A 25,056-nucleotide genomic window follows, 5' to 3' on the forward strand; every position below is an offset into this window, starting at 1 on the left:
AGGATGGTTAAGGAGACGGATGTGTGAGACCGAGGTAGAACGAACGCGCAGGCACATCGAGTCACGAAACGGGAGATGTGCGCTGATTGATAAGATGAACATGGGGAAAGATTGATAAGATTGATAAGATCATCCACCAAAGAGATTTTCGGAGGGCCCACACACAGTATGCCACGCGGTCGCTTGAGAGACAAATGTTTTGACACGTGAGCTGGCCAGCTGGCCGTTCTATGTAAGACAGCTTGGGAAGTCCCAGTCTGAACACTGACAGCTGACAAAATCCCATCTTTAAGCTGGGTTACCCCAAAGCTGCAGGGTAGTTAACATCGAGCGTTCTCTCACGGTGAGAAAAGCCTCGACGGTGAAAACCCAGACGACAGGGGTGTGGAATGCTGCAGATTTCTCACGGTGAGCAAACACCTCCTGATGGCAGGCGAAGTGGAGAACAACGCAACGAAGGGAAGTCAGAATGACTACCGGCATCGGACTCGGTGAGCTTGTGGCGTTAGCCTGCTCAACTTTTTGGAGAAAGTGTGCTAATTAGTGAGACAACGATCATCTGTTCAGGTTCGAGGGCGGAATCACAGCTCAGGATTCAGGACTGTGGATATTGAAGAGTATTCTTGGCTGACTTGAACTTTGGCCGGGTGTTGAGATTGATACCTCAACTATATTGCAAGACTGTTGTCTCAAGATTTCATGATGCTTCAGCACTGAAGTCTCCTAAGTTCTAAGCAACCTTAGCGAGACGGTCTTAGTCACGATTCTATCTAGCGAAACTGCGAAACCTTTTCCTCGTGTCTCGAACGAGAAATCTGAGCAAGACACTTTAAGTTCTTATTGTATGATTATTCGCAACAGGAACTCGTTGACTCTTGGAACGAGGCAAAGATCATGGTTAAGGCCCTGCTCGTTTCACAGATGTTGAACAATCACGGACAAAATGGTGGGAAGATTCTGCAACGGGGAACAAGTTGGGGAGCGTGCGACCAGATGCTTACGTCGTTGATCATTCGAAAAATTCAGTAGATGATTGGGAAGTTCTAATAGTGAGTATTAGAAAAGTCTTGAAGCGGGTTTCTTACTCACTCGTCCATAGTATTCTCAGCATTCAAGTGCTCCGAAGCAGCATCTCCGAGCCATGCTCCCGGTGCTCGGCGGACTCACGGGATCCGCCATGATCTGATAAGCTGATAAAGAACTAAATGAATCGCAGTCTAACTGTCTCTGTTCGTAAATGTGGGCAGAGATCAAGGGTTAGTTGATTGATGACTCCTAGTGCGGGTCGGTTCTCCGCAAATCCGACCAAAGCCGAGGTGCATGGGTGGAGCTCAAATTCTGCATGAAAGGGGGGGTGCCATTGCCTCTCTCGCACAAGTCGCCATCAAATGCTCCGAGCCGCCGCGCGATGGATAACTCTATATGTCTCTGTAGCTCGATTCGGCTTCTATCCAAGCAATATGACGAAGAACGAGCTAGAGAGTTGATCCCTGCCCTCAACAGCCACCTTGAAGACGTCCGCCGACTCCTGGCAAAGTCAAAGGCACTGTCCCGGGACGTGCAGTATCAAATCACGCCACGCAACCAGCGGACGAACAAGGCCCTGTCCGTGGATTCCATTGACCTCGCGCCCGTCAAGCAGATTTATGAGGTCTTCAGCGAGAACGTCGATGGCTTCTGGGTAGCCTCTGACGATCGTGTCAATGCCGACTTGCGTCGCCGGTTGGCTTGCATAGTAATATTCCTGAGATCCAAGTTGGATCCTGAAGCCTCAGTTCCACCACATATCGCCAAGCCATTTCACGGACAGACAAACTATGCGGATATTCGTAATTCTGGAAGAAAGTATATTCAAATCGCCCGAAAATTGGGTGGTCTGGGATCGATTCTCTGGCTTCCTTTAGACATTCCGCCCTCCACGTAAGACTCAAGAGTGCGCACTACCCATGTAGTTACCTGCAAAACTGACTTATGCCGGGAAGTTATGAGCGATACCTGAACATAGATGACGAGGAAGTCTTCAATCATTTACTATCTCTTGCTCCGCAAGTCACGGATCACGCGGACGTAGTACAACGTCTCATTCTAAGTCAGCTACGTGGTGAGCTGCCTCATGTTTTCCCTCCCTGGGCTTATACTTATCCACGGCCGCAGATCCATCTTTGAAAACATCCTATTATAATCTTTTTGTCGACTATTCAGAGCTGATACCGGCAGCGGATCAGCTGTTGCTCTTACTCCAAGCGTTCGGCGCAGTCGAAATCCCTGAGGTCCTTCTGAAGGGTGTGCGAAGACCACAGCGCCGCTGGAATGCCGACGGAGAAATAGATGCTGTCGATGCTGACAAGTTTGGGCTTTCAAACGAGCTTGTCAAACTCATTTCCGACGATGTTGAGTATTCATGTGCCATAGAGAGCCCTAATATCATCAAACGCAGGTTGGATAACGACACCCTGGCTTTGTCGCTATGCCCCGAATTTTCTGTTTTTCTGTCCCGCGTCTTACGACCAAGGACTGTAGAAGAGCTAGGGACAGTCGCTCTGAAGGTGCTTTGCTTTGTTTGTCCACCATGTTACGAGGGCAATACGGACTGGTATGGCCTAATTCTGACCGATGACACCTGACATGGGGACTTCCCTGCTGATATTTGATCATCCAGGTCTGAACCACTCAAATTGGCCGCCTGGCCTATTGTTGAGAAGACGACTAGAGCGTACAAAGTCCCAACGCCGCTTAGAACACAAGTCCTCGAGGCTATTCTTTTCTTCTGCGAAAGGGATTCGGTTGCCATGCGCCATGTTGCTGTGGACCGGGCTAGATCATTGTTGCGAAAGTCTATGCCTTACTATCTTCACGCTACCGTCGTCCTCTTCCGCAGCGTTCTTTACCGCAATGATGGAGAATTCACAAAGTCAGAGGCCCATATACGCGACTTTGTATGGCGTGGCCCGCGACCCGTTACCCGGCGGGACCACTCACTCCATGGACGGCTTCACATATCTCAGATGGAGAACAAGATCAAGTGCACTGACGATGACGTCTCCCTGCTCATCTACGAATGGAAGGCGGAATTACCGCTCTCAACTCTGGATACCGAAGTGACATTCCGACTCCAGAGCACAGCAGCGCGTTTCTTCCAATCCATCGGGAATTTTGCCGCCGCCAGGGCTTCCCTCGAACAGACTCTCTCCCTTGACATGACCAAACCGCTGCGGGGAAACACACGCCGACTATTGGTGAGCAGACTTGCAGACATGTATTGCGAGATGGAAGAATACTCCAAAGCGGCCGAGATTCTCCGGCCAGAGCTGAGTAGCTCGAACAAGCCCGAACTTTCACGTAGGGCCTATCCGCGTCTATTACTTTCATCGGCAGAGTTCAATATCGGACTCGGAAACTTCGACGCAGCGGAACTACTACTCAGAGAGCTCGAGACACAACATGCCACTCCGATTGGTATAGACACGCTCTTTGATCAGCAGCTACACATGCGTGCTGTCCTCGCTGTAGCTCGGATAGCCCACTTCAGGTCGGATAAGAACGTCGCCGTAGCACGATGGAGATACGCCCTGCAAGAGATTCAGCGTATGCACGCTCTCAAAGCAGAAGCCGGCTTCACGGCGGCGACGATACATTTGTCCTTATCTCACGCGCAGCTTGCCGCCGGCGATGCAGTTGGCGCCTCAGCATCTTGGGCTGCTGGATCAGAGATACTCAAGACTGAGACGTGCGAGTTTTGGCTTCCTATCGTACCGACTGTTTGGCTCAAGAAGGTCACGCGTGAGGTCTATGAAGCTCAGGGCTGGACGTTTCGCATGATGCTGCCAGGTGCCAAACCTGATGCTACAACACTATGATTTTTCAATATGATGGCGGGAACTGGATTTGAAGCGTTTGGAATGGCTAAATTGGATTTGAAAGTTCTTTCCTGCGCGGCGTTATGGTAGACAACTTCTGGAAACCTGCTTCCGACTCGGTACAGCCCTGCTTAGTTGTGTACTCGAGGGGGAAGAATGAATCGCCTTCACGAACAGAATGAGGTCAATGTAACGAGAGACTTTTCCTCTGGCAATTGTTGTTCAGTCTTTGTTATCATTTATCTAGGCTTACGTGGCCTACATTGGCTCATCAATGAATCAGCTTTGATATGTTGACGGCAACCAGATACATCAATAAGATGCATGATCGGCCATGTTCAGCATAAAACATACCCAGACCCAGACAATTGATTAATTACGCTGGAAGTAATAATCATATTGATGAAAAGAGACCTTTGCTCACCGTCTTCAACAGTCTGTATGGCCTTAGGGATTCTTGCTACTCTGGCCTGATGCTGCCATCACCTGTTGCCCTTAGGGGATAACCTCCTCTACATTTCCTCAAAATATTAATCTGTCCTTAGAATGGCTGTTTCCAGTCCACCTTGAATAGAGCATGGTGTGAACCGACAGGCTTGAGGACCTTTCCTACAGTGTTCGCATGCAGGTGAACGTGGCACAGATTCTATTTCACATCCAGAACCGTTAGCAAACGCGTACTTCCAAGTTCAAGTTTGGCAGTGATGGATCTGGAATCAGAATGGGAGACTTACAAACGCATTAGTCCAACCAATTCCCATGCAATTCGGAACTCCGTTGCACTCAGACTTCAAACAGTCCCACGGCGTGCGGTAAACAGCGGTCGAGATTACCTTCTGCCTCGTGTTCGTTGTAGCCACGCCGCACCTTCGCTCATACTCAACCCCTTCGATGGAGAATCTATCCGCGCATTGCCTACTACCACACATGGCTTGCCATGACGTGGTCTTGCACTCGGCTTCCTGAGGAGACCCTTGCTGATTGTTTTTACCCTGGTCCTGTTGATTTTGGCATTGTTGTAGTTGCTTTTCGATGGCGGACTTCAAGGCATCACACTGCGTTTTAGCATCGGTGAGCTCTCGAGACTTTTCTGCATCGCATTGCGTTCTAGCATCGGTAAGCTCCCGAGACCTGTCGGCATCACATTGCGCCTTGGCAACGGTAAGTTCTCGTGCCTTGTCGGCCTCGCACAGCGTTTTCTCCCGTGCAAGCGTGGCCGCCTTCGTCTCAAGTGCCGTCTTTTCCTGATTGCAACTCTCCTCCGCCGTCCGGACATCATCTTTACAGCCAGTCTGAAGCTTTTGCTTCTCGATGTCGCATTGAGATGCCATCTGGCTCTGAATGGCATCTTTTTCTCTCTCGCACTCGGCTGCATTCTGGCGGCCACTCCCGCCTGATGTGCTCCCTTCAAAAGCATCATCCGTCTTCACGAGTAGTATGATGGATTGGACACCAGGACCGAAGCGCTTGTAGGCGGGGTCTTTAGTTATGTAGCAAGCCCCCGAAGACCAGGCTCCTGCGACGCATTGCGGATCCCGTGCGCATATTTCCGCGCAATGCGCAGGCGTAAGTGACTTGTCCGCGTGCTTGACAGCCGCAGATGGCCAGGAACCGCAAGTGTATTCGAAGGTGCTACCGCTGATCCCGCCTTCTCCGGAGGAATTCTGCGTTGGGCAGCATGACTTGTAGCTTGGGGACGAAAGACAACTGCCGTTGTCGCTGGTGAGAGGTGCCTGGTCTGCTGCCAAGGCCCCGATGATGCTCGGAGTAAGGAGCAGCGCGGCCGAAGAGAAATGCATTGTGCGAGACCTGCGAGATGGACACTTGCGACGTAGTTAAGTTGAGGTAATTCAAGCAAGGCAGAAGCGATGGAGGACCTTGAAGCGTGTAAAAACGTCGCCCATAAATTTGCACAAGTGGTCGAATTTATGTTCTGAAGAATACTTCTGCAAGATTTTCTAGTGAAAGTCTCGGGTTATTTGACAAACATCAAGTCAATTTCTTTCAAGTGATAAACTCAAGACATATGATCATCATTTCAGCTAGATAGATCGGCTTTTCACATGCCGGGTTCATAATCGAAGATTTCAGACTAGCGGTTAATCAGACTCATCACCTTAGGGTGCGCTACTCGAGGAAGGTATTCTTGTCTTACTAAAAGTTCAGGCCGATACTGGTAATTCTTGAGGCATTTCAGTTCTGATTGGTGATTGCCATGTAGCGAATGATCGTCCGGCCAGCAGCCACATCGATGGAAATATGAATGCAGTAGATACATTGACATAGTCTAGCTGAATTCATGACTGTTTCTTCACCTAGATAGATTTTGATACGCCAGTATAGCTTAGGCTAACTTTGATGCATGGGCTAACATTCGGACTGTCCGGCTATCCACGATGTTCTTGATGTGAGCCGACCAATCTCAAAGTTACGTGCAGAGTGAGACAGGAACCTGTCACCTTCAAGTTCCTGCGTTAAGAAATGAAATGGCGTGGTAACCTTGAGGCTTCTTCCGGAAAGCCGCAAAATAGCGACATTGTCTGACGCATTCATCATAATGTCACTAAGAGGGATTTTCAACCCAGTTATTCCCAGGACTCTATGGAGAGGTTTCTCAAGTTTCAGCTTTGAGCGGGAACAGCTCCCCCTGTCGCCCGCAGAAGCTAATGAGTCGAATGGCGGCCTCAGTATCTGTTAGATGGCCTGTTAGAGACCTTGAAATTGTTTGGGTTCGGAAGTGATTCGTGAGACACGCGGTTAGTCAAAGTCGATAGCCGTGCAACTGGATCGTCCCGTTCCTTGACATTGTCTCAAAGTACCCCGCAGCTTAGATCCAAATTGGTCAAATCATACGCACTCGGTAATGATCTACCATCTACGCGGCCATTTGAAAGACATTCCATTGGGTTATCTTCCGAGATCTTTAATCCAAAGCCATGGCTTGCAATAACGCCTAGAACACGAAATCACCAATGAGAAGGCATCTTCCTGCACTCCGCAAGCATCGGTAATTATAGCTCAGACGTTGTGGCATAGGACACAGAGCTAGGCCAAATCAATCATGAATCGTTTGGTCCCAGGGGTCGAGATACGCACGTAGGTACTGTCGGAATGTGGTCCGATATTCATGTCTCGGTAGATCCCTTGTCAATTCAGATGATCTGATGGGTAAAGGCGTCTCAGCCGCACACTTAGAGCCACAGCGGGCAGACAAGTAGGCTTGCGACGCACTCGACGACGCTATCTCGGCGAATCATGCCCGACGGAAGCGACTCCAAATTGTATCGAATTCTAAGAAGCAGACCTGATGTATTGATTTGGCCATTGTAATAATCCCCTTAGCACGTTACCTCGTTGAATCAGCAAGAAAGCTCATCTGTGCCTCTTTCTGAAAGCAGCTGTTCAGATTCAACGGAAAGAGTCTTCCATAGATAAGCAACAAGTCTGTGGCTTGTTGGTCTCAGCCGCCAACGACGCTCAGTGTCGTCTTTGACATTCAGCTTCGCTTCTTGCCTTTGCGTCGTGCCTCCGCCCGTTCCTTCAACTTTTAGTGATTCCTACCCTTGATACCGAGTTCAACGCGGGGTCGATGCGAAATATGACTCCCAAGAAGACTCAATTCAGCCGTAAAGAGTCGCTTCACGTTTGCAGACAACAAGCAGCTCTGGTCAGCGAAATCGCAGATCATGATGAGCATGGGGCAAGGACCGGATTCAGTCTGCTTCGTGGCTGTTATGGGGGGAAGCGTCATTCTGCGAGCGACTGCCGACTCGCCGTTCTCAACACGTATTCTTTCTCGTGCTGTATGAATGTTTCGGTATCTCTACTAATCAGGTGTATACTTAAGTAAGATGCGTGTCACTCAATCAAGACTGCGTTCCTTCTTGTCTTCCAACGCACCTACGAAGTCTCAAGTATTGAATCTCTTTAGACCTGTCATAATGGTCGCTTTTCAAGCGGGCCTCGTTTCTTCTCTCTTTGCCCTCCAGGCAGCGGCTTTCCAAACACCACTTGGCTCGGCAGTCCGCAACAAATGGACTCTGGACGCAATCAAGCCCCTCACTGACCCAGAGTCCGGCCGCGTTAAGTGTTGTCCGGAAGGAACCTTGTTCGATGGCAACTCTTGCGTCCTCGGGGTCCCAAGGTGCCCCGACGGCACAACGCTGAGAGGCAGCCACTGCATCTCTGTCACCGGGCCCATCTGCCGGGAGGGTGAGACCTTCAACGGGCTCGTCTGCATCACGAGCACTCCGCCATCATGCCCTTCCTTGTCGGTTTTGAAAGATAAGGCTTGTGTCTGGGAAACTCCACCTAAGTGCCCTTCTGGCACAGAGTTGGCCGATAAAATCTGTATTTCGACCAAGCTGCCCATCTGCGGCAATGGCGATCGGTTTAATGGCAAAGGTTGTGTCAGTTCCACCCCACCAGTTTGCCCTGAGGGCACAGATCTTTCCGACGGAATGTGCATCAGTACAGTGCCCCCGAGTTGTTCTGCCGGCAGCGAATACGACGAAGTCAACAACGTTTGCATCCATCGTCAGCCTCCTCAATGTCCAGCGGGTACCTCCCCCAAAGGAGGCAATTGCATCACTAAGGAAGGCCCCGAATGCCCCCATGGAACAAAGTTCAGCGTGGAGAGAAACACTTGCATCATGGAGACACCGCCATCATGCCCCCCTGGCGATACCCTAGAAGACACAAAGTGTGTGTCCCCGGATGAGCCCGCTTGCTCACCTGGGACTGAGATGTCTGTCGACAGGGCTTCAGGCACTTCACGATGTTGCCCACTTCCTCTGAAGTGGGATGGGAATGTTTGCTCCTACAAGGTACCTCCCGAAGGATGCCCGGAGGGAACCACACAAGTTGGCGATCTTTGCAGGACCATCACTGTCTTTCCTCCTACATGCCCTCCCGGAACTAAGCTGGAGTGCAGTCGATGCATCTCTATCACGCCACCAGAATGTCCTCCAAGCTCGACTCGCGATGGGACTACGTGTATTTCTATTGAGTCCCCAGTCTGCCCTGGTGGAACGACGTTAACCAACGGAAAATGCGTCTCCATAAAGGAAGCCATCTGCCCCACGGGTAGTCATATTCAGGGTGATAAGTGTATCACCGTTGAGCTACCTTTGTGCCCCTCTGGAACCAAGTTCAATGGTAGGGACTGCGCCATCGACGGCCGACCGCAGTGCGAGGATGGTACCCACTTCGATGGCGAGGATTGCACACGAGTGGGAGGTATTCCTCCCAGCTGTCCTGAAAACACCACCTACGATGGTTCCCGGTGTGTTTCAGGCACTCCGCCTGCATGCCCCAAGGGCTCATCCCTCAGTGACGGAGCATGCGTCACCGGGTACAAACCAGTCTGCCCCAAGGATACAGCACTGATAGGCGGCGACTGTATCAGAGGCCCTCCTGCCTGTCTGCAGGGCTTATACCTTAAGGGCGATGCCTGCATCAGCATTGAAAAGCCCTGGTGTCCACCCGATCACCAGTGGCGCGGTGGCCGATGCCAGAACGTCGAGGAGAAGGCCTGTCCACCTGATTATGTACCGCGCGGGGAGGAGTGTATCTCGGGCGGGACACCAAAGTGCGACCTAGGCACTCATTTCAACGGAACCGTCTGCGTTGGTGACCCCCCGAGTTGTGAGCCTGGAACTGAGTTCGACGGAGAGCGGTGTGCGTCTATCGTGGAGCCTAGTTGTCCTCTGGGCACCCAATTCAACGGCAGGATTTGCGAGTCAGAGCAGGACCCTGTCTGTCCCTCCAATACCACTTGGGATGCTGCTTCCAAGGAATGCGTGGGTCAGACGTTGCCTCAATGTCCCGAAGGCCAGAAATTCAACGGGGAGCATTGTGCTTTGTCATCGGGAGACTGCATGGAGTTTGAGTATTGCCCTCCGGGAATCAATCAGGGTTTTCTGGCACCTGATTGTGGAAGCTCGTATCCCAGATGCCAGTAGCTTGGTGATGCAGGGATGAGAATATGGATAGAAGTACTAGCCTATAAGGAGAGAGTCATTTTGCCCGCAAAAATCTTGCCTGAGGAAAGGCTATAATCCAATGTCATCGTCTATGTACTGATAGGACTTTATAGCAAACGCAACATGCAAAATAGTCTATGTCTTATACACTAAACTTATGTTCCGTTATTGTGATTGTGGTATAACTTATCAGGATCATGGATTGCTTCTGGCGGAAATTACACAATGAAATCAAGGTACAGCGTAGTGATATCAAAAAGTACAGAAGCTCACTCGATATTGCCTACATTCGGGTCGTTTGATACGTTTGGTCAAGCTTCATCTTGCCGAAGACGAAATTTTCAAGCTTGGAAACATAAGTCAATGCCTATCAAGGAAACAACCAGAAGGAAAAGAAGATGGTGCACACAAACGTGAGATACGAGGCTGCAAACAATAGGAGCACGCTGATATCAGATATCGAAAGCCAACAGGATGTCAGACGTCAGGGAATGAAACTACTGCCCTCCAGCAACACCGCTATGGGACGAAGTCATCCCTCGTCCATTCAGTGATACAGGTAAAATGATTTGTGCTTACATGTACTTCCTCCTATAATGTGGAACATCCCAATCATGATGTTGGAAAGATTTACTGATCTTCGCATTTCACATTCAACTTAGGCAGGTTTAATGCCGTTTCCATTGATGATTGCTTAGTTTAAAAGATAATGGATACTCTAATAGTGACTGGTGACTCTTCCCGTTCCCTTTTACACACTTAGAGCCTATGTCAGGTGGCCAACCCGGTATACGTCTACGTCGACGATGACCACGCGGCCATGTCCAGCGAGAATTACGATGCTTGCTTCACCTACTTTACCTTACGCTAGAGACTTGATCAAGTGCCACATCAAGACCATCCTGTGCTCCGACTTTGCCAAGGGCTCTAGATCTTTTTGCCCAACAACGAAGGCGACCCTTTGAACATACGATACCGAAGCGCAAAACTCAAAAATGATAGTACGAGCCGTGGGAACACGACCCATTACATCTCCGGGCCCCTAGCTCAGTGCGCAATCACGATACCCATAGCGAACTATTTTTGCTGGCGACCTACCTTATTTAAGGGCTTACGATTCTCCTCCGTGCGGACGGAATATTTGCTTTTCTCGAGTTACATAGAGAGATTGCCATGGACAGGACATGAAGCACAGATATTTCCATCTCGACAACGATAGGGGGCTTATCTCTGGACTCGAGGCTACTTTTCTCCAGAGACTGGTCTGTATTCTGTAACCTGAGGCCAATCCATGAACCGTTAACTGCGATCAATTCAGTTGACCTCCACGGTCTTCCCGTAACAAGACTCCAGAGTACGGCATCCACAAAGTCATTCATCGATAATCAACTCCGAAGGACGGAGCACCCCTTGTCACAGAGCTCAAAGATTGTATTGCAAATTGACTCTGATAAAGGTGACTTGCACTGCCAAAATATTCCCTCGCAAATGCCTCAAGACACCTCTCGATACCGGCACAGTATTGATCAAACGACCAGGACTTCGTCAGATGCTAGTGGAGGTCGAATCAAGCGGCCCTGCGGACTAGAACTCGCCTTTGCATTACGGACGCTGCGTCTTTAACGGCGTTCAGCCTTCTTCTTTTATTCCCTGTTTCAGAATAAAGGTCGCAACTGCGGCCGGAAATGCTGAGACTCAATATGTGTGTTCAAAGCTCAGGCTCCCAATCGAACGATTCACAAGGGGCTGGTGTTGCTCTCCTTTGAGGGAAAAAAGACTAAACGTAAAATAACATTGCAGCTTTCATTGTCCAATACAACACAGTGCTTTCATGTTGATCATGACCCTAGTTCAAGCTGAATTATCTCTATTATGCGTTTTATCATATTTACAGTTCTCGAAATGAATCAATCCAAATTGATTTCCCATCAAATTGAATAACAAGTTAAAAGAAATGACACAGCTGTTTCCGAACATCTACAGGCCTTAGCCGGAAGGATTCCGAGGACATGTCTTCTTAAACCTCAGTAAACATATGCTTCGAACTTCATATTTCACTCATCGAATCATTTCTTCATAAACTCACGAGATCAACCACGGGCCCCAAGAAGTCAAACTTACCTAGATAGATCAGTGGCTAAGCAAGTTATCTCGCCACAGTGATAGCTTCCTGATTTTGAAGAACAGCGCCCAAGCATCTGTTAGGAGAGCTACGAGCGCTGCGAGAGCAACCTATCTCCGAGAAAGGGCAGTACCTGTATATCCGCTATATTGCACTTCAACTTTACCCGCCTTCGCATAACGCGAAAGGTATCTCCATTCCCAGTCGCAAAATAGCCGGAGACAACTTTTCCAAGCAATAGTTAAAGGTGACCATATCTTGAGGGCAACAGCTTGTCTTTTCTGCTCAATAAGTACCTTTACTCGCATCCAAGTTGGTCTCACTCAATTCTCGGCGACGTTCAGGATTCCTCACACGAGCCTCGTGAGCTTTGGTCTACACCTGCTATTTCTGTCCCAAACCCCTCACTTACACTTATACCAACAACTCTTCCCCATACTGTCACCAATATTCACAATGGGTAGCACCACCGTCCTGGATACCATTGAACTCGGTCCCTTGGACCAAATCGCCCCGCGAATTTACGTGCGATCGATCTTCGTCTTCGACCAGGATGGGAAGTACACCGAGGAGACAATTTCCCATCTCAAGCTTCGCTTCGGGATTGCTCTTGCCCGTTGGCCCTTCTTGTCAGGCCAGATTGGCCCAGCCAGTAACAGTTGTCGACCAAATGAACTAGAGCTCACCTATGATCTGCTTTATCCCCAGATCAACATGGATCAGCGGCCAGACATCTTTGCATATAGCTCAGTTGAGCACCTTGGAGGTCTCGATTACCAATGTCTCAAGAAGCGTGGCATGCCTCCTTCATTCATGGACAAGGACATCCTGTCCCTCTCTCCTAATCACCCAAAGCCGGGTAAATCCTGCCCTCCTGTTACATTGAAGATTACAGAGGTTTCTGGAGGAGGTCTCCTTGTCTGCTTTTCTACTCATCACGCAATCTTTGACGGCGGTTTCATCAAGGCGTTTCTTGAGTATTTTGGCCAGGGCCATGATGAATACCCTGAGCTTGCCTTTCTTGACGAGGCGATTGAACGTCCGCTCATGTCCCCTTATATCTCCACCAACATCTCAAAGGCCATGTTCCCAGAGTACGACTTCAGCCCCAGCAACACCGTCACCAGCACCCACAGCATTTCAGAGAAGGCCCCCAAAGCAGTCTGTGTACTCTTCAGCTTCCCGAATGAGATACTCTCCGAAATCCACAGCGAAGCCCTCGCTCATGTACGTGGGAAGCACGGTGAGAAAGCCTTTGTCTCAAAGGCAGACACCCTCTCCGCCATGATCTGGGTCCACGTCACCAGATCCCGCTTCGCCCACCTCTCGGAGCAGGACCACACCTCCTTCACCACCGCCGCAGATGCCCGCCCCCGTCTATCCCCTCCTTTCTCCCCTGGGGCATGGGGCAACGTATACACACAGACCACCACTGGCCAGATACCAGTAGGGGACTTAATTCAAACCTCTAGCTCTGGCATCCTCTCCTGCGACGCCGTGCCCGCTATCCTCGACGCCTCCTGGCGCGTTCGCCAGGCTGTCAGCAAGGCGAGCACGCCGGGCTACATCCCCGCCAGGATCGCCCTCGCCGCCTCCCTTCCTGACCCCACGATGGAAGGCAAGGCCTTCATGAAGGCGCTCCAGCCTGGCCACGCTGGGCTTGGCTGCAGCGTCTGGACGCACATGGGCGCGGATGTGGACTTTGGGATCCCGGGCACGGGGGGTAGGGCTGACTACGTGCGCAAGACATGGTCTGCTAACGACGGCAGCATGAATATCATGCAGCGTCGTGGTGTTTCCAAGGGCGATGCTCCTTGGGAGGTCCTTCTTGCTCTGAGGGAGGATGATATGGAGAGGATCTGTGGGCCCAATGAGCTTGGTCGCTGGGCGTCTACGTGGTGCGCCTAAGTATAAGAGATGTGGAGGCTTCCATTTCAGGGAAGGACAAGGGGGGAAACGAACAATAATGAAGACAAGTGTTTTTCTTGTTGTTTCGGGCGAGGATGCTTTCAACGATAAGTCGAATCGCGGTGTTGATAATCGCGGCAAGTATGAAGTTAATGTGTTACTTTGGCGGAAGCATCGCCTGGGCTTACGATATCGATGAAAGAAGAGTGTTCAAGGCACCCCGGGACATACTGCATGGCTTGCGCCGCGCACTGGATTCCCGTTTGGCGTATTTGGGTTGCTTGACGAGGAAGAATAAGATACCAAGAATTTCATGGCATCGAGATTTAAAGAGGAAAGAATCAGGCGTTATGTCTTTCTATACCAAATGGAAAGCTTGTCTTGTGCTTCTACTTACCTAGGCAAGAGAGCTCGGCTCTAAACTAAACAATGCAAGAAACTGTTGACAGAATGATGTTCTATCTTACCTCAATACAAATGCCATGGCTTAGACTTTTAACCGGCCCGAACAGCCTAGGTATTCATCCTAAACAAGGTCGATTAGGAAGGTGAAGAATTACCCACAACGATCGTGAACACCCATTGACCCTAGCCTTTGAGTATTATCAGGAAAGTTTCGGCAGAAAGATCTAATGAGCTCGCTTCAGTCCTAAGTATCAATCGGAAACAGATAGCCACTAAATGATGTTCCTGGACCTCATCAAGACTCTTGTCGTTGATAGTGGGGTGACCCGCCACATTTACGCATCCACTCAATGCAGCGTTGCATCCTCGATACTCTGATAGGTCGGAATTGTGGAGTGACTACCGGTATCTTCATTGACCCTTCAGATGCAGCCCTTCCTACGTGGACTTTTACCTCAGAATGCTCAATATTCACAAGTCAATAGAGCCTAGGCTGATGTTATTCCCGTAATCTTGCATATCGGAGTCGTTTGCTACAGTAACTGCTCTGCATAAGATAGTAAAGTATGTCGCATCCTTGAGAAATTCCAGGACTGATACTTCATGCCATGCACTGGTTGCCATAGCTGCCACATAAAAACCCACTTTCTTCTAGAAAAATTCGACCGCAGGAATTTTTTTCTGTCGCCCGCTTCTTCCAATCGGCAGCCCCAACGAGGTGGAGCACCTGTTCATATCAACCTTGAAGATTCATGCGGATTGGACTTGACGTCTGAACCAGTCTCCGAGTTCCCGTGGTCTGATCGGGGTCTCCGGGAAAATGATCGGAGCGAACAAGCCGGATCGGGGCAAGCCGAGTCGTGACGCCATTTGACTTATCGAGTGCGGTGTGGCCGTGCTTGTGCTAGGTTGCCATTCCCCCCCGGTGAGAGGGAGGGAAGAGAGTTATGAACTGACTGATGGTTGGCGAGGGGGGACGGTTCCCGCATTCCCCGGCTTGCGCTGCCCGGTTGACTTTTGACTTCGTCAGTGGCCGTCACCCCACCTTGGAAGCAATGACCGTCTGTGAAAGTTAATATCATGACCGGGGCGCTCCCGCGGGGAGGAAGCTTGAGCTGCCTTATCTAGACCTCCTCTCTCCCACACCCAACCTCGTACTCATACTCACAACTTCACAACCTCATACTTCACCTCACTCCACCCATCTCCATCTCATCAACAGACACCATAAACCTTGATAGTGCATCATAAACCTCAAAGACCATCCGAAATGACCCAACAACCGCCCACCGAAATGCGCCGCTGGCAAATCCCCGCCCCAGGCGCCTTCATCAAAGACCTCGCCCTAACAACCGTCCCAACCCCGTCCGCCACGACCCTCAAACCAACGCAAGTCCTCGTTCAGGTCGTCGCCGCGGGAATAAACCCAGCAGACTACAAGCTCCCGGACCTAGGCCTCGTCGCAAAAGCAATGGTCTCCTTCCCCCGCTGCCCAGGCATGGACTTCTCCGGCCGCGCCGTCGCCGTCGGCTCCGAAATCACCGACATCGCCCCGGGCGACCTCGTCGTCGGCCGCGTCGATCCCCTGGGAACCCACGGCTCCCTGAGCGAGTACCTCGTCGCCGAGCGCGACGGCGTAGCCGCTTTCCCCCACGGATCCGGGGCCGCGGAGAGTCTGGAGCAGGCCGGCGCGGTGGGCACGGCGGGCCTGACGGCGTACCAGACCATCGCGCCGTACGTCAAGGCGGGCGACCACGTCTTCATCAACGGCGGCTCGGGCGGCACGGGGACGTTTGGTATCCAGATCGCCAAGGCGCTCGGCTGCACCGTTACAGTCTCGTGCTCCACCGGTAAGGCATCCCTCTGCAAATCCCTCGGCGCCGACGAGATCATCGACTACAAGACCTCCGACGTCGTCTCGACCCTCCGCGCCAAGGGCAAGGTCTTCGCCGTCGTCGTCGACAATGTCGGAAACTCGCCGCCGAACCTGTACAAGGCGTCTGACGATTTCTTGCTCGAGGGCGGCCACTTCAAGTTCGTGGGTGGGGCGGTGTCGTTTGCGCAGGTGAGCAGTCTCGTGCCGAGCATGTTCCTGCCGGGGTTCCTCGGCGGCGCGAAGCACAAGTTTGAGGCGTTCATGACGAAGAATGTGCACGCGGATCTGGCGCAGATTGCGGCGTGGATGGCGGAGGGTAAGGTCAAGACTGTGGTTGATTCGACGTACGAGTTTGAGGATGCTGTCAAGGCGTACGAGAAGCTCAAGGAGGGGTCGGCTGCTGGTAAGATTGTGGTGAAGGTCGCGAACAAGGCTTGAGGGGTTCTGGATTGAGGAAGGGGAATTCATATCTCTGGAATGAGGTAGGTGAAGAGGGGAACGGAAGGGTAAACAGGAAAATTGTGCAATTCTTCCATACCATACGGCTGATATGGAAAAGGCGGCCGGGTGGGTTGCTTCTCTTCTATGGCGTTCTCGTGGAGTTTCTGTGCAGTCACGCAAAGCAAGGTCTAATTCAGTCATTGAGTTATGGTAAAGATTCGATGTTATTCAATAAGATAGTGAATCGATTGAGTTTCTCGACCAGTAAGCACTAATGTATGCAACCCATCTTAACTTCGATCGGCCTATTGCACGGTGATTGGGCACGAGCCAACAAGCCAGCCTGTTGGTTCATCTCATCCCTCATGTAAGACTCGGCGTGAGGGACCTCCCGTGTCGAAACAGCGCATTCGTTGTTTGCGCATAGACAGGCGGCCGAGGGTTGAAGTCATGAGAACTTCATCATCACCAAAGCTACAACTTCAAGAGATTGAAACATGTAATGGGTTGAAATGATTGTTCATTTGCGGGTATCTCATGAGCTTTGTTAAAAAAAAAGAGGTTGTCGCCAGCAGCCATCAGCCTTCCTATATCCAGTCGTAGGTTAATTACGACACATCTCAGGGACATTTGGTTCGCAATTGCAGGAAATGGTGTAGTCTCAAATCCGGAACTTAATTTGTCCACCTGATTGTTTCAAGCCATCTGAATAGAGCCAGCAGCGTCGATTCTTTGGTGACTGACGATGGCGCGGCTCTGGATCTTCTCAGGCAGGCCCTGTGTGAGAAGGAATTGTCAGATCAACGACACCTTGGCGTGTCGCGTGATCCACCTACCAAGGCGACGACGGCAGGCGTGATGCCGAGTGTGCTGGCAGATGTGTTGGTGTGAGCTTGAAAGAAAACGCCTCACACATGGCTCACACGTTCAGTGGCCCGGGCTGCTGCCACGGGTTGGTCGAAGAGTTATCGTGCAACAGGCGCAAAACCGTATCGGCACTCTCAGCCCGGCCGATCTTTGTGAGATGGGTGACAATATCCATGGCCATTGTCCTCAGCCTTCTAGGTAGACGGCCGTCGCCTTCCAAGGTGCCTCGATCCTCCAGGAACCAACGGAGCACAGCCAAGGCCCCCGTATGATCTGGGTTAGTGGGATGGTGGAGGTCCAAATGTGCGCGGTCGAGTCTGATAGTTTTGATCAGGGGTCGTTGGTAGGTAGCGGTTCTGGCGAAGGATTCGTATAGCGGCGCGGAGGGTAGTGGTCGCTTCCACGCATCGACTGTGGCTTCCCAGGACAGATGGCGGAAAGGTTGCCAGAGAATCTGAGGAAGTTGAGAATTCGTCTTCCAAGTGGTTTCCGCTCTTAGCATTGTTGAAAATGCCGTATCTAGGCTGCGGTCCTCCAATCTAGACTTCGCCCGCACCAAGTTGGCGACCAAGAATCCCACAATCTGGCTGGAGCCATCTGCAGGTCCTTCACCGCGAACTAGTCGGTCCGCCCACGTCCACGCGACCTCCTCCAGCCCCTCTGCAACCATGAACGTGAGGAGCTCACGGCTCAAGCCGACATCGGCGAGAAATTCCAGGTTCCGTTCCTGGCCAGAGGACCTCAGCCACTGAACTACCCGCAATCCAGCTGCAGATGCCGCCATTGAGTCCTCCACTGACAGGGTACTGGATTGAAGAATCTGCAGTCGTTTCGCCTTCAGACAGCCTTGTGCCGCACGATTTGTCATCATGCCTCGCGATACTGCCTCATCGAAGACGTCCATCGGATCTCTAGGACTGGAACTTGTGGAAGGGACATTGCCGAGTTGAGCGCCAATCTTGAATAGCGGGTTGGATAGAATGGAGCGAAGATGTTGGTCGGTCGGGCGAGACGGAGAGTGTGTTAAAGAAGTAGCCTTGGCCGCAGACAAGTCGGTAGTCTCGGGGGCGAAGCCATGCTCTTTGTCGAGATTTTTGCGGAAGGATGTCTTCAAGACATTGAGAAGCTTCTTGGACTGCTTCGACGAGAGGGGTAGCGGCTGGTGAATCGAGGGAATGGCATTCTTGATAGAGCTCAGGGGCTTCGTGGCGAACATTGTGAAAGTCGTAGGATTCGAGGTATCGAAATAGCAGGGTCGGCGCAGACGGCCTTTTGTGAAGTTGTTGCAAGATTATGCAGTGGTCGATGGTGTTTGCCGAAAGTGCGGAAGTACGGAGTGGATGTCTCTCCGCTCGGAGTTGGCGGTCCCAGAGAAAGACGATGTGCTGGGGGTGCTTGGAACGTCTGGTGGAAGTATGAAGTGGTAAGGCAGGTCAGAACCATCAGACACGCATCATCGTGGTGCCATGGAGTCAGGTTGCCCGCCGAGCCGGGCCTCCGTCATGCCACTGACGGGTCATGTGATATGGATAATGCGGAGATGGTTCCCTTGATACCTCAGGCAGGATGATCAGAGGCCCTCGACACCCACCCCACATCAAAGCTCAGGGCAGAAATGCGGTACGTATCGAAAGCGTGGGCAAAATGCGGGCTCTCGGCTGGCTGTCTGAGTGGCCTGGAGACGTGATGGAGATGCTATTTCCTCTCTGACGAGGACAAGTTCTGTGTAGTTTGTACGCTTGAAAAGATCTAGAGTCTGTGATCCAGGCGCTGGCAGCGAATAGCTTGCTTGGCCGCCCACGGTCAGCCACTGTCGCTCGAGATCTCGCTTGTAGCGGCTACTTGACTGGTTATCCATACATCGAAAGTCACACCAATCACCTCCATTCAAGCTTCAGCTCGCCATTGCACATGGGTGGTTCTGAGTGACGGATACAGCCTCGTGACCGAGAACATATGACACAAGTCGACCAGGGTGCCTTTCTCCTCAACATATGGGCAAAAGCTTGACGGAACCCATTGCGAGAGGCGATACGTAACAACAACAACAACGTGACAATGCCATCGTGTTTCGGCAGGTATCTATGTAAACACCACGCCGTGATGTGAAGCTGAAGGATATAACAGTAGAATCCGAAGAATGCACCGACGCACAGAGGATCTCGACCTCGCGATGGGCAGAGCAAACAACTAGGATTGCTGTTTCGTGCGGCGAATTGAGTTGGAGGGAAATGACGATGCTTTTTTCTAGAAACAGCTACTTGGAGCTTCCCGACTTGCAACATTCCTGGCCTCGGCTGTGGCACTGCCAGGTTTTGCTTTGTTACCTGGTTGTCACTGAACAGCGCTCCTTGAATAAATTAGCAACCTGGCCAGGCGCCTCCGTTGATTGCTTTCATTGTTTACTACACAAATTGCTGCGTTTGTTCAACGTTCAGTTACCGGAACCTCTTGGGATCTGGTGGCCATTCCAAGTGAGCTGAGCTGGAGGAACTATCCCTTCAATCCAAGGTCCAAGACTCGACGTGACTGCTTTACTTTCTTACCTCATCTTCTCCCTCCACGAATGGGAAAACATACATGAAGACTTGAGCAGGTAAGGCAGCAGCAGCCAAGGGGAAGGTCCCCAAGTCAGGTACCTATACTACCGACAGGAGCATAGAGATACTTAGCTTGGGTACTTTCCTCCAAGATGGCGAAGCTGCTGCAACCGTGTCCATATACTCGAAGGCTCACGTAGTTTCTGCGTCCTGGTAGGTATCGGTACGCAGCCTCAGCTCGACAATTGAGGCAGTGGATCTGCAATGCCCCGCTACAATCACGACGCACTAACCATTTGCGGACGGAAGGGGGCGTCATTCGCTGCAGCCGGTCGCTCAGGCCAAAAACCTTAGCCTGACTGGATCAGAAATGGGGGCAACGCAACGCAGCAAGCAACACCAGCAAGAAGGAAGCAACGCAAGAAAAAAAAGAGTAGAAGCACCAAAATTCGTGGAGGTATTGTCGGTACGTACTCCCAGATCTCACCTACCTCCCACCTCTCCTCTCCTCCCCCAACTCTCCCCCTGGCCCAGCCCAGACAGGGCAGCTTGAAAGCTGACGGGGAACCTTGGTACTTAAGGTACCTTACTTCACCTTGGGGTTACCTAAGCTAGTAAGGTATCTTACCCTACCGCGACCGTGCTCCAACTGGGCTTTGCTGCTGCTGCTGCCAACTGTGACTGGACCAGCTGCCACAGCGAATCTGACGGGACCCCAGCTGCCACACACTCGCTACCTACGTACCTCAGGTACCTGAGCAGGTACCTTGCCTAAAGGTCGGCTGCTCCTGCGCTCCCAGGTTGTGTGCTGCTCTGCTGGGCGCCTGGGCAAAAAACCTCCCTTTGAACTTTTCCCCCAGTGCCCCAGTGCAATTGCGTCTGGCTCTGCACAAACATTCCACATCCATCCACCATCCACACCTCGTCTTTCTCCCACCAACATCCACCACCACCCAAACCTCACTTGTCTCGTCTCGTCAGCCACGATCACGACGACGTCGTCTCTCCCACCTTGCGGCACCCTTTTCTTTTCCTACCTCTTTTTTTCTTCCTCTTCACCGGCAAGAGTTACGCAACTGAAGAAACCCCCACCAAAGCTGTCGTGTCGATACGGGACAGTGAATAATTGATTCCCTCCAATTTTCCCATCGTGGAAAACCCCTCCCCTCATACAAAGAAACCCAGCAATGTCTGAGGTACAGACTCGGCCTGCCGCCTCGCGCGGCAGAGGCTCTGCGCGCGGTGGAAGAGGTGGTTTCGCCAGCCGGGGTGGTCGCACCTCAGGCAGACCCAATGGCGACAAGTTTGACTCCAACGCCGATGATGCGTTTGAGGACCAAGGCGAGCTCGGCGAGCTGAAGAAACAGTACGGATCCAAGGCGCCCCTCATCAAGGAGCTCTTCCCCGATTGGTCTGAGCAGGATATTCTCTATGCTCTTCAAGAGACGGATGGTGATGAGAACCTCACCGTCACCCGCATTGCTGAAGGTATGTGAGCGCACGGCTCCTGCCTCGTCAGGCTGCCAGCCAAACTCTCTCCCGCGCGACGAATCAACAATCCATCAATTTCCCTCCCTCTCTCCCCTCAACCGCTGCTTAACTACATCGCTTGCGTGCTCTCAGCTAACCAAAGATTCTTGCTTTTAGGCACCATCTCCCAATGGGGTGAAGTCACGAAGAAGGCTCCCCGCTCCAAGGCCAAGGACTCCACGACCGCAGCCTCGAACATCGACTCATCCAACGCTAGACCCACTCGTGGCGGACGCAACGTCTCTGAGGCTGGTCGCGGTCGCGGAAGAACTGCTGAGAGAGGAGGTCGCGGTGGCCGGGGCAGGGCCTCAAACACAGTAGCTACTAATGGCTCTCGCCATAACAAGGAGAATGCTCAGCCGCTTTCTGTTCCTACCGAGGAGTCGAACGCATGGGATACCCCGAAGCTGGACGTTAAGGACGCACCCGCCGAAGACCCCTGGGCCCCCAAGGAGACGACCGAGAAGCCTGCAGCTCCCGCTCCTACTCCTGCGGCCGCCGCCGGTTCCACCGACGCACCCAAGCCTGCCGCTGCCGCTCCCAAGACGTGGGCTAGCATGCTCCGTCAATCCACCGTGCCCAAGGTTGCCCCGAAGCCGCCCAAGGAGGAGCCCGCGCCCAAGCCCGCCGAACCCATCGAACCTCTCCCTCCTGCCGTCCCTGCCGTCGAACCTACGCCCGAACCTGAGCCCGAACCCGAGGCACAGCCTGAGCCTGCTGCCCCCGTCGAACTCCCTGTGGAACCCGCCCATGAAGAATCAGCTCCTGCAGAAGTACCAACCGTCATCGAACCTGAAGTGGTTTTGCCGCCTTCCAAGGACCAACTTACTGAGACGAATCTTGAACAGGTAGTCGACGAATCGCACCCTCCCGCGACTGCTACCGTCGCAAGCACCGCCGCCGATTCCTGGGATCCTCGCCACAACGCCGCCAGCGCCACCGCGACACCTCTGTCTGCCTCCCAGCAGCAGCACCAGCCCATCCGCCCTGCTGTTCCCACTACTAACAGCGGCTTTGCCGCCTCCGCCATCAAGGCCACCACCGAGAGAGGATCCCGCACCCCGAGCTACCAACGTCGCGTTCTTGATCAGGAGGAGGCCGTCCGCATGCCTGGCAATCGTGAGGTTGACCGCGCTGCTGTCCAGTTCGGTGCTTTCAGCTTGAACGAGGATGATGACATTGACGGTGATCGCGAAGAGCCCGAGACCCGGACTCAGCCTCCCGCTGATTCTCCCGTCGCTCACCCCCGAACCTCTCTTCCTCCCGCTCCTCAGCAGGCTCCTGTTCCTGAAGCCATCGGTACTCAGAAGCCTGCTCCTGGCCTGCCTCCTCCTGCTGCTGCCACTCCTACCGGTACACTTGCTTCAACTAGCAATGTCACCGACTTTGCTAATGCACCCTTCTCAGGACCCGCAAGCGCTGCTCCCCAGGCTCCCGCCGCTCAGGGTATGTCCCCCTCCATGCCAGAGTCACGTATTCATACCTGTTCACAAATACTGACAACTGTTCTAGTCCCTCAACCTGCCGCTGCTGCCGCCCAGCCTTACTCCCGCTTCGGCCAGGCTGGCCCCCAGGAGCCCTCGTCCTTCCCCCAAAAGTCGATCGATCCTTTCACTCAGTCCAATAACCCCGCTGCCTCGCAGACCCAGTTCGACAGCTTCTCCAACCAGCAATCGCAACAGAGCCAGCAACCCGGCGGAGCCTTCAGCTCTGCTCCCAGCGACTACTCCTCCTACTACACGGCGGACCAACAAAACCGTCCCCCTTACAACTACTACAGCCAGCCCTATGGCCAGCAGGGAGCTCAGGGTCACCAGGACAACCTGTCTTCCCAGCAGAGATCTTTCGGTGGTTACAATGCTTCGCAGGCTGATAACTTGAGCCAGTACCCCCAGAGCGGCGGTCTGCAAAACCAGTCTCGTTACGGGGGTGTCACGAACGACGCCCAGAACAGCGGACACAGTACTCCCAACCCCACCGCCCAGAGCCAGCAGGCCGCCAGCCAGGCCTCGCAGCCTCAGTCTCACGGCCAACAAAGCTACCCCTACAATAACCACCCCTACTACAATAACGCTTACTACTCGAGCTACATGGGCTACGGAAACCACTACGGTCAGCAGGGAGGATATGGCGGTGCTCCATACGGCGGCAACAAGGGATATGGCGGCCACCCCGGATACGGCATGTCGCCTCAGGGCCCCTACGACCACGCCTCTTCCCCTGCTGCTGGCTTCGGCCAGTCATCTCTGCACCGTGCCGATAGCGGTCTGAGCTCAGGACTTGGAGGTGACTTTGGAGGCCGTGCTGGTTCCGCCCAGTCTGGCAACCAGCCCGGCCTGGCCAGCAGTGGCTTCGGCGGTGTTCAGGACACCTTTGGCCGTGGCTCCTCTTCGTTCCAGAGCCCTGCTGGACAAGGATTTAACAGCACCGCCCAGTCGAACGCTGCTTCTGCCAACGATGATTTGAAGCCTTTCGGTGAGAGCAAGCCCGGTGCCGGTCCCTCGCCTTCTCTCGGCGGCGCTCGCCCCGGCTCGGCCACGAACACTCCTTCGGGCCAGACTGGTCTCCCCCCGCCCCAGTCCGCCTCTCAGATGGGTGGCTACGGCGGTTACCCCAGCCATCTCCAGGGCCACAACCTGCACGGAAACAGTGCCTACGGCATGGGAGGCGCTTCCGGCGGTCAGCACGGCAGCGCTCCGTTCGGATCCTACGGCCAGCAGGGCGCTTACGGCAGTGGATACTACGGTAGCGGCGGCCAGCAACAGCAGCGCGGCGGTTGGGGCGGAAACTACCACTAGGAAGGTAGTGGTCGTCGGCCATCTCACCCACGTCATTACGGTGGAATGAGAGGTGGCTAAGGCCTCGGTGCCCCCGAACACGTCCTTAACTGTTTACAAGACTCTCTCTCTCTCTCTTTGGGCCTGCAGATGGTTATAAGCTGCAGGTGGCAAGGATAATTCATGCGGTCTCTTTCTACGGGAAAACTTTCTTCTCTCTACTCATTACCCAAGTGTATGGTCTTCGAGCGTGTACGATCTATCAACAAAAAAAGAATCAGGGAGGGGAAACACTTTCGGATGGTCACCGGCCGCAACGGAACTGTGTTTTTTGTTTTCTTTTTCGCGATGGGAAGGTCTCATCAGGCTTTTCTAAGAATGATAGCCGGTGGCGTGGTGGTATGCGGCCTTGAAAATTCGATTGAAATGACAGATGGAACGGATCCGGTGGGAGGGTTGGTCGTTGGTCGTTGCCCGATGGAGGGCCAAATACTGAGATTGAACTCCTTGGAAAGGGAGCACGATAGCCAATGAAGACACATGGCATATGACATTTTTGTCTTGCAAGATACTACATTCAACTGATGACGTGATGTGTGATATGCTCTTCCTCTCAGTAACGCTCCGGTAGAATCTAAGATCTAGTTTAGAGATGTTTCCTGGGCCTCGTCCGACTTTTGTACCATGGCCTTGCTACGAGTCCTCCAGGCCTTGAAATCTCTGCCAATTGGGGTGTTGTTTATCGGATA

At 52.6% G+C, this 25,056-nt stretch overlaps 8 protein-coding genes across 8 annotated transcripts; 5 read left to right on the plus strand and 3 right to left on the minus strand.

Moving 5' to 3' along the window:
* Window positions 1-1,408: 1,408 nt before the first annotated feature.
* Window positions 1,409-3,857, plus strand: CABS01_02187 (uncharacterized protein; the record flags this gene model as incomplete). The annotated part of the gene is made up of 4 exons (XM_060535565.1): window positions 1,409-1,920; window positions 1,983-2,101; window positions 2,218-2,593; window positions 2,660-3,857. The coding sequence occupies 4 exons, from the start codon at window positions 1,409-1,411 to the stop codon at window positions 3,855-3,857; spliced, it is 2,205 nt and encodes a 734-aa protein (XP_060395870.1).
* Window positions 3,858-4,398: 541 nt separating this feature from the next.
* On the minus strand, window positions 4,399-5,656 carry CABS01_02188 (uncharacterized protein; the record flags this gene model as incomplete). Its single annotated transcript, XM_060535566.1, has 2 exons — window positions 4,399-4,503; window positions 4,592-5,656. The coding sequence occupies 2 exons, from the start codon at window positions 5,654-5,656 to the stop codon at window positions 4,399-4,401; spliced, it is 1,170 nt and encodes a 389-aa protein (XP_060395871.1).
* Window positions 5,657-7,798: 2,142 nt separating this feature from the next.
* On the plus strand, window positions 7,799-9,820 carry CABS01_02189 (uncharacterized protein; the record flags this gene model as incomplete). Its single annotated transcript, XM_060535567.1, has 1 exon — window positions 7,799-9,820. The coding sequence occupies one exon, from the start codon at window positions 7,799-7,801 to the stop codon at window positions 9,818-9,820; it is 2,022 nt and encodes a 673-aa protein (XP_060395872.1).
* A 2,599-nt stretch (window positions 9,821-12,419) lies between these two features.
* CABS01_02190 (uncharacterized protein) lies at window positions 12,420-13,871 on the plus strand (the record flags this gene model as incomplete). Its single annotated transcript, XM_060535568.1, has 1 exon — window positions 12,420-13,871. The coding sequence occupies one exon, from the start codon at window positions 12,420-12,422 to the stop codon at window positions 13,869-13,871; it is 1,452 nt and encodes a 483-aa protein (XP_060395873.1).
* Window positions 13,872-15,546: 1,675 nt separating this feature from the next.
* Window positions 15,547-16,590, plus strand: CABS01_02191 (zinc-binding dehydrogenase; the record flags this gene model as incomplete). The annotated part of the gene is made up of 1 exon (XM_060535569.1): window positions 15,547-16,590. The coding sequence occupies one exon, from the start codon at window positions 15,547-15,549 to the stop codon at window positions 16,588-16,590; it is 1,044 nt and encodes a 347-aa protein (XP_060395874.1).
* Window positions 16,591-17,289: 699 nt separating this feature from the next.
* On the minus strand, window positions 17,290-18,676 carry CABS01_02192 (uncharacterized protein; the record flags this gene model as incomplete). Its single annotated transcript, XM_060535570.1, has 3 exons — window positions 17,290-17,370; window positions 17,430-17,463; window positions 17,517-18,676. 3 exons carry the CDS (start codon window positions 18,674-18,676, stop codon window positions 17,290-17,292), a joined length of 1,275 nt encoding a protein of 424 aa, XP_060395875.1.
* A 661-nt stretch (window positions 18,677-19,337) lies between these two features.
* Window positions 19,338-19,745, minus strand: CABS01_02193 (uncharacterized protein; the record flags this gene model as incomplete). Its single annotated transcript, XM_060535571.1, has 1 exon — window positions 19,338-19,745. The coding sequence occupies one exon, from the start codon at window positions 19,743-19,745 to the stop codon at window positions 19,338-19,340; it is 408 nt and encodes a 135-aa protein (XP_060395876.1).
* Window positions 19,746-21,187: 1,442 nt separating this feature from the next.
* CABS01_02194 (rnapii degradation factor def1) lies at window positions 21,188-24,328 on the plus strand (the record flags this gene model as incomplete). Its single annotated transcript, XM_060535572.1, has 3 exons — window positions 21,188-21,488; window positions 21,648-22,976; window positions 23,043-24,328. 3 exons carry the CDS (start codon window positions 21,188-21,190, stop codon window positions 24,326-24,328), a joined length of 2,916 nt encoding a protein of 971 aa, XP_060395877.1.
* Between the last annotated feature and the right edge of the window lie 728 nt (window positions 24,329-25,056).

Source organism: Colletotrichum abscissum, assembly GCF_030869225.1.
Source record: "Colletotrichum abscissum strain IMI 504890 chromosome Unknown Scaffold_4.1, whole genome shotgun sequence".
NCBI lineage: Eukaryota > Fungi > Ascomycota > Sordariomycetes > Glomerellales > Glomerellaceae > Colletotrichum > Colletotrichum abscissum.